At 38.6% G+C, this 7,626-nt stretch overlaps 1 protein-coding gene across 1 annotated transcript; it reads right to left on the bottom strand.

Annotated features, from left to right (window-relative positions):
* Positions 1-1,268: 1,268 nt before the first annotated feature.
* On the bottom strand, positions 1,269-6,622 carry LOC144660823 (uncharacterized). The gene is made up of 5 exons (XM_078521547.1): positions 6,355-6,622; positions 5,029-5,154; positions 3,076-4,638; positions 2,250-2,637; positions 1,269-1,602 (listed from the first exon to the last, which is right to left on the bottom strand). Exons 1-5 carry the CDS (start codon positions 6,479-6,481, stop codon positions 1,488-1,490), a joined length of 2,319 nt encoding a protein of 772 aa, XP_078377673.1. The 5' UTR covers positions 6,482-6,622; the 3' UTR covers positions 1,269-1,487.
* Between the last annotated feature and the right edge of the window lie 1,004 nt (positions 6,623-7,626).

Below are 7,626 nucleotides of genomic sequence, written 5' to 3' on the forward strand. Positions count from 1 at the left end.
CTTTCACCAGGGGTATCAAATATGTCAAACTTCCGTTTCTCTTCTTAGTCAAGCTAATAAAATAGGAATCCCAGAAAATACTACTGACAACTTAAATTGAATATAACCAGATTGATAACAAGGCTGGAATATAACGACAGTGGGACAAACTTTTGTTGGCCAATATTTCAACTGCCAGAGTTAGTCTTCTTCGCCTTGGCGAACTTTCAACGGACTGGTAAATTGTTGGGGAATCTCCAACCTGTGAAATCTGTAGAGTGTTCTGTTCAAGAACTCATAACAATGACCCTCTGGACTCGGACTAAACCACTCAGCGCATTTCTATTGATAAGGCAAGCCCCTCTCTTATTTTTAACCAGCGGGACTCTTTGCTCGTGAAAAAAAAATTGAGTCTGCAGTCAATCTTATGTCAAGAGGAAAAGAAGTATCCCTTGTCTATTCCTAGTGACTGAAATTTGTCGTAGTGCTAAAAAAAGACTCAGAAAACATACGTTAAACTGTTTAATATTCCTCTTTTGAGTTGTATATATTTTAACACAAGTATTTGATAAGTATATATTATAGTAGAAAAGAATACATAGGTTCATTATTTCTACAGTTGCCTTTTTCATAAGACGAACAAAATACTACTAAAATGGATAAATATTTCTAAAACACAGGGAGGGGGGGGGAGGGAAAGTATTAACTTCGTCGCTTATCAGGTTTGGACATGGATGTTGAGATGAATTAGCCAGTTGACCTTTCCGGCCCTTAAGCTTCCGTTTGACCCTATTCATCCATCTCACATAAAGCGCTTCGCTTTTCGTAGTAGTTTTATCTTTCCTACCGAGTGCAAAAAATTTTGCTTCCCGAACAAGTTTCATGGATTCATATTTTTTGGCCTTAAGGGACAAAAATAAACTGTGTATAATTACACAGGTCACAAATACACATAGTGCAAAGACCCTATACAAAAGCAGATGGCTTTTACGTAGTGCAGTTCTTTTTCACTTCGCCTTCGTCTTTCGTTATTGTTGTTTATACCTGGATATAAGCTATAATCTTTTGTCATGGTTGGTTACGATAACCTGGGAAATCAGGAGAAATTTGAATTTGACTCTGAAATGGACTCAACATGTTTTTTAGTTAGGACCCTTCGTATCCACAATAGTATAAAACATTCTTTAAAACCCTAACAGAAGCGCTTCCCTTAAAAAAAAAACTTGTATTTAATCAACTCGTCTTTTCGTCGCAAGGTTTAAGGTTTACTACATCACCGTTACACTAATCTATTCTGGCAGTACAATAAATGGTTAAATTCTTCCTTTTGGCTTTTTTCTCCTTATTAAATTACACTCTGAAATAACGTATACGCGAGTGTAAGAAAATTATCTCAACGGAATACACCGTCACTACAACAAATACATATTATCAAAACAAACTGTTAGTAAAAACTACTTGGTATTGTTAGTAACGTTTCCAATCTTAAGTTATACGCGTTTCTTTGACTAAGGACCTGAAGCAAAATGTTTGATCCCTGCTTTTCCTGGTCCATTACCAGTGTAACTTCCTTCGTTCTTCTGGAGAAAGTCATCCATGTTTGCTGGGATGGAGGGCTGAGACCTTGGAAAAAAAAAACATAGTAACCATGATCTTTGCCGGATAAAGACCCATAAAATGCGAAACAATTTCAACACTTTTCTTTCCCTTGCTTTTCTTTTAGTCGCCTTGCTAATGTATTGATCGGCATAAGCATCTTTTCATCTTCAGTTAATGCCACGCAGGCTTTAAAATTAAACGTGCTTCTCACAAGTGCAACACAAGGGCTCAGGTAAATGTTCACACGAGCAATTTCCCCCTTGTTCCTAGGAGGGAGGTACCTTGGTTTAAATTGTGTTTGTTTATAGTTAATGCTAAAACAAATCATTAACCTTAACTCGAGTACATCTGCGTTCAGACGCTCAAGAAACAAGAAGCTCTTAGAGCTTCAAACCGCGCTTGTCTCGTAACCACTATATTTCTGGATGGGAAAAGAAACTGTCAAGTGGAAAGGGAAGCAGTGTGTTTTGATTGATGCTGTGGTAAATCTGCTCGCACGTGTTTAAATCCTCCAACAAGCTAAAATAAGGTCTGACTTAAAGCCAGGACATCAGGCATGTGAGGATGTAAACATCCCACCTTTGCATAAAAATGAAAACTCGGTCAGCGACTGTGTTTCATATTCCTCATTGCGAATAATGCTTAGGACGCTTATGGTACATTGTACTCACAAAGAATTCTCAAGTAATTCGGACGTTGGCTTATGTACCACTTGACTCGAATAAAGCTCTGTTTGTGTCCCTTGATGCCGTCTTGTGTCGCTGTGCTCAGCATCTTGACAATTTTCGTCTTGTACCTTCACTGTGTTATCATCACCTTCGTCATCTTCTTCAAAAGTGACATCCATAGCTCCACTGTTTTTCACTTCAGAGAGTATGGTTGGCTCATCGATTTGCCCAGATTGAAGCTGGTTTTCAAGGATGTCCGTTTCTGCGATGCCGTGTATTTCTCCCTGTAAATCATTAAGAGGCAGAAGCAAACCAAGACAGCATGAAAAGGACCAATGAGGATTTTTGCGCCATTCCTTGAGGAAGCGATACAGGAACATTGCGTACTGAGCTGAAATAATTGAGAAATAAAAATGTTTAATTTGCAAATCGTGTCAAACCATCATCTCTGATCACGCTAGTCATTGTAAAGACTGTTTGTCAAAGGACAAAAAGTTAGAATTGCAAATAATGAACGAAACGGCAAACAGTCTGAAAAAGGCACCCCTTTCGGACGGCCCCTCCCATTATAATCCACTATAGGGAGTATGCCCCACACAGTTACCGGCAAGTATGAAATTTGACCTCCATTAAGTATAGGATTATTAAAAAGTTCAGTTTTACAATTTGGACCAGCTTACACCATCCTTCTTACAATCCTGTGTATTCCATCTTTACCCAGAACGGACCCAACGCTCAAAAAAGCAGTTGCCAATTTATTACTTTACGTTTCGTCATTTAGCTAGCTTCAAATCAGTCACTGTACAATAACGTAAAGCTATTTTCTTACCAGCAAGTAGGCCAATCACCAAAGTGTTTGCTCCAAGTACCAATATTTTGAATAAGACTGCATCGGTGTACGTGTCGGTCGTGGCTGGAAGGTTCTCTGCAGGAATTCTGCTTACTGCTCCAACACCTAAGTTAACAACAGTAACGGCAAGGGATGTCGCCATTAATCTGTTCTCGGCCAAGTCTCCTATAGGTTTGATCCAAGAAAAAAGCATTCCGTACATTCCGGCAATGACCCATGCCAATCCGATGTAGGACCTGCTTTCGTGACCGACGAGAATTATACCAGATGTAAGGATAACTTTGCGAGACATTTCAACCAATTCCCAATACCACGAGTCATGTTTGTAGTTTTCAAAAAGAAAACGCAATCCCGAGATCATTTCCATACCATAGTCCACATCCTGAGAAACGTCGGTTTCTGATACAGTTATAATTTGTCGTCGTTGTCTCCAAAGGGCAATGAATGAGGACACGGGGAGGGTAACGATATAGGCAGTGGAAATGTATGCGACTATAAGCCAATGACTGTACTTTGCACCTTGGCATTGGATGCTGTAATCTGCTTTCATGTACTTGAAACACAACTCTTCTTTTTCATCTCTGCAAAGTTTCTGACAAGCCATTGGTAGAACACTGGCTGTCTTGGCACACGTGCTCAGGTAAGTAACGTACAGGAAGAAAAACAAATTCCTGAACACGAATTCTTTTGTCTGTGAGATTTTTCTTGACTTATCATTGTCCAGTATGCTTCGACTACGAAAGATTATTACTTTACGCACTTCATAGAAGGCAACAGAAATTGCAATGACAGCAGCATTTATTGCCATCATTATCAATAAGTTATCAAAGGCATTCGCACGAAGTCCGGAAAAAAGGCAGTGAATAGGTGCTATCTGGAGTACATCCATCTGGAGAATTTCAGAATATTTGGCGATTGCTTGCAAGGAGCCTGGCCATGTTATGTACGAAAACGCTTGCAGTAAACCATGAGTGACCTGATAAAAGCCAATTACGATCTTAACTTTGGACAAAAATAAGTCTATCACAGAGCTTGCCCGTTTCTTTTTCTTTTCTCTTTTGCTCGTCCACACCAAAACAACAGTGATTATTAAGAAAATGGCCGCAATAATCGACAGCTGTCCCGCAATCCACTTTTTTGATGGACATTGTGTGCACGTTTGTAATTGTTTATAGTATCCCGGACTGCACACTCCACATAGTGGACCTTCATAACCATCGTCACATTGAGAATGTAGACCACCTTTACAAGACTCTTCTCTTACACACTTGTAAGGTGTTGGTATGGGAAAAGGGAATTGTATACTAGAAGCATCTAACGCTGGTGTGGATGAAAGAAGATTGGTAATGAAACCTCTGTACACATTCACGTGTGTAACGTTCCGCCATTCCCACCAATAACCAGCTTTCAAAATGGCGTAATCATCTTGACATTCGAATCCTCCTTGTCCACATTTGTGACACTTCTCAAACATATGGGTTCGATAAAACCCTTCCAAACAAACACAAGCACGGTATCCAGCGAAGAAATCAGTTTCTGTTCCTGGTGGCCGCAAATGATAAGATATATAATATATCAGCAGAAATAATGGTGGCTGGCGACAGTTTTCAGAACTTTGATGGGCCATGATACCAATATTTTTCAGTTGATGCTACAATCATAAGGCCGAAAAACTTCTTAATAGTTAGTGAACACGTTGCTATCATCTTTTGACATTATATCTTACTAAAGCAACCGTATAACTTTCTAAATACACCCTCAATTTAAGCTTTAACTGCTGATAACTCAAAACTAGGTCGGTAACCCCAATTTTTAATAATTAAATTTTGGTCAGCAAGACAAGATGCAACTTCTGGCAAAGTTTTAAATTATTCTGCTCATGGGGTTGAGAACCGCCTTAATTTCGGGAAATTTGATTTGATCAATTGTTACCTTCAGGACAAGACTTGCAATCCTGCTTTCGTGTTCCTGGTGCTTTTTCAAATGATACAAAGGAACCATTCGGACATCTCTTGCAGCTTTTTTCCACATAGCCGAGATCATCAGAGTAAAATCCTCCTAAAAAGGAAATAATCGTCAAGTCTTTCAGTTAAAAATAAAAAAATTAAAAATTTAGTACTTAATTGACCACTCCCCGAGAGGGGGCTTTTCAGGGCCAATATAATGTGAATAAATACAAAAACAAATATTTTAAATAAACAAAACATGGTTAAAAATCCCAACTGGCAGGAGGCAGACAAGTTGCCTATTTATAAACGTAGCTGAGGAGTTGAATTCGGAGCGACCGAGAAAAACACTAGCTGTGGTCAAAACGGGACTCGAACCCGAGTCGAGTCCAGCGCTCTAGCCACTCGGCCACGCTGCCCCCTAGTTAAAATATCCTTAGACAATCTTCAGACTCTTTGGGTATTTGCTGGAGTTCTTGGAAATGCAATTCAAACTCAGACAGATCTATTTTTATTACTTCACGACAATATTGTAATGTCTCAACTGCACGTCTTCCTCGAGTCTTTTAAAACTCCTAAAAGAGAGGATGCGAAAATTTTGGCCCGTTTTATTCGTCCCAATTACTCGTCCTTGATCACTTTGTTCACGCTAACATTGAATGTTCCGTTCCTGTTAAAACCCTGTCACCCACTATAAACTGGGAGGCTTGTTTTCAATTAAATTGACAGTTTGTTTAGGAAAGTCATAAATTGGCTCATGGAATGAACTTCTTTATACATCGACACTTCAAATAGTCATTAATAATTCCGAATAAAGAAAGAAGCAACTTTATTTTTTTCTCGTGAAAATAAGGACTTCCTCGAACCTTTCACTCTTTATAAAAAATTATAAACTTGCAAAAACCACCACTACCACTACCACTACTACCACCACCACCACCACCACCACTACTACCACCACCAACACCACCACCACCACGGATGACCATGACCGCCATGTTGCACGATTTGGTCGTCGTACGGCGCACGCGCCCGCGGACCATGCCGCTAACCATGATGACCATGAAAACTCAGCTTCATGGTTCCTCTACTTGTCATTTTCTATGTCTATGGGGCTACGCTTAGCGGCCCTTCAGGCCACTAAGGAGCTCCGCTATTAGCAACACTTTGTTACGTACAACGCAAATTGTCCTTTTTAGCAGTTTTTGTTTATTTTGTTACGTTAAAAAATGACCAACCCTACTTTTCATTGGCGAAAAAAGAAAGAATTTAAGAAAAAAAGAAACATGTTGCAAAGAACACTAGAACAAACCTGGAGGACATTCTGTACATCCATCAGCTCCTTTAGTAGAAGAATTGGAAAATGTTCCCAGAGGGCATGGTAACAATGTAGCCACAGCACCGGTGTGCTCGAGTATCTGTCCAAATCCCGACGCCATGAGAGCGGATAAGAGTGCTTTACTACTAGAAAATTCGGGTCTTGTTACATGTATGGCTTCAGTTGTGAAACTGATAGGATTACTAAAAGAAATAAATTTGCTCTGTTAAACACATTTATTTTCTGACTGTAAAAAACACACTTATATGGGCACTCTCCGTACCATGAAATCTTCCGTATTGAACTTCTAAAAAAATTAATGAGAAATGAAACAGTACTTTCCAGCTTACTGCGCTGGAACATATAGAGAGTGGCGTTTTGTTATTATCTGTTTTTATTTTATTTTTATTTTTAAAGGAAAGAAATCAGGAACCCTTTCGAATTATCCAATTCGAGAATTGTAGGGTTATAGTTCCCGCTTGGCCATTCCGAAATAAACTTTGATTTGATTTGAAGCTTGTGTTGTTATTTGTCGGCGAGTGGATACAAAATGGGCTCATATCTACAGATTGTATGTGAAAACAAATAAGGAAGTTTTGTTTTTTATAAATATACTAACAGATATATTGTGATATTTTGTTTCATTGACGCTGTTACATATCTCACAATTGAAATCGTTCTGTTGACCATCAGCCTGAAAGGAACATCATAATATAAATAAAAATCTTTGCATTCTTTGTCTCCATGTTCTCTTCTGGAAATCACTTTATGTTAATTAAAAATGTTTTTACATGTATTTATTACATTAGTATTTGAAAAATATTTATCTGGAAAGAATACTTCACATTCGAAAATCTTGAAAACTGTGGCCAATAAAGGAATCCAGGCTAAATATCTTCAGCTTCGTCCTCAGTAAATATCTGTCGCAAAAAATGAGACGTCGTCTATGTGTAAGTGTGCGTTCTTTATATATGTAGAAGATCAGACACAAATTGCTGCCAAATTAAGAGACTTTGCGATCTCCCCTAAGCAAAAAACTGCTCATACCATTTAAGAAAACATAAATTCGTTCTACCTAGTTTTTCTTCAGTAACTTACAGTAAACACTCACTTCGGTGTTTAGGACCAAACCTGAGAAACAATCTCACCCTTTTTATCAGAAACATGCTTTTTTAAAGGATAAATTATCTCACAGTTCTACTTAACAGTTCCCACAGTAAGATAAAGATAATGATAATGATAATTATGGGGGGTGATGATGATGAT

The sequence above is a fragment of the Oculina patagonica genome, chromosome 7 (assembly GCF_052425735.1).
Source record: "Oculina patagonica isolate OP01 chromosome 7, crgOcupat, whole genome shotgun sequence".
NCBI classification, from domain to species: Eukaryota; Metazoa; Cnidaria; class Anthozoa; order Scleractinia; family Oculinidae; genus Oculina; species Oculina patagonica.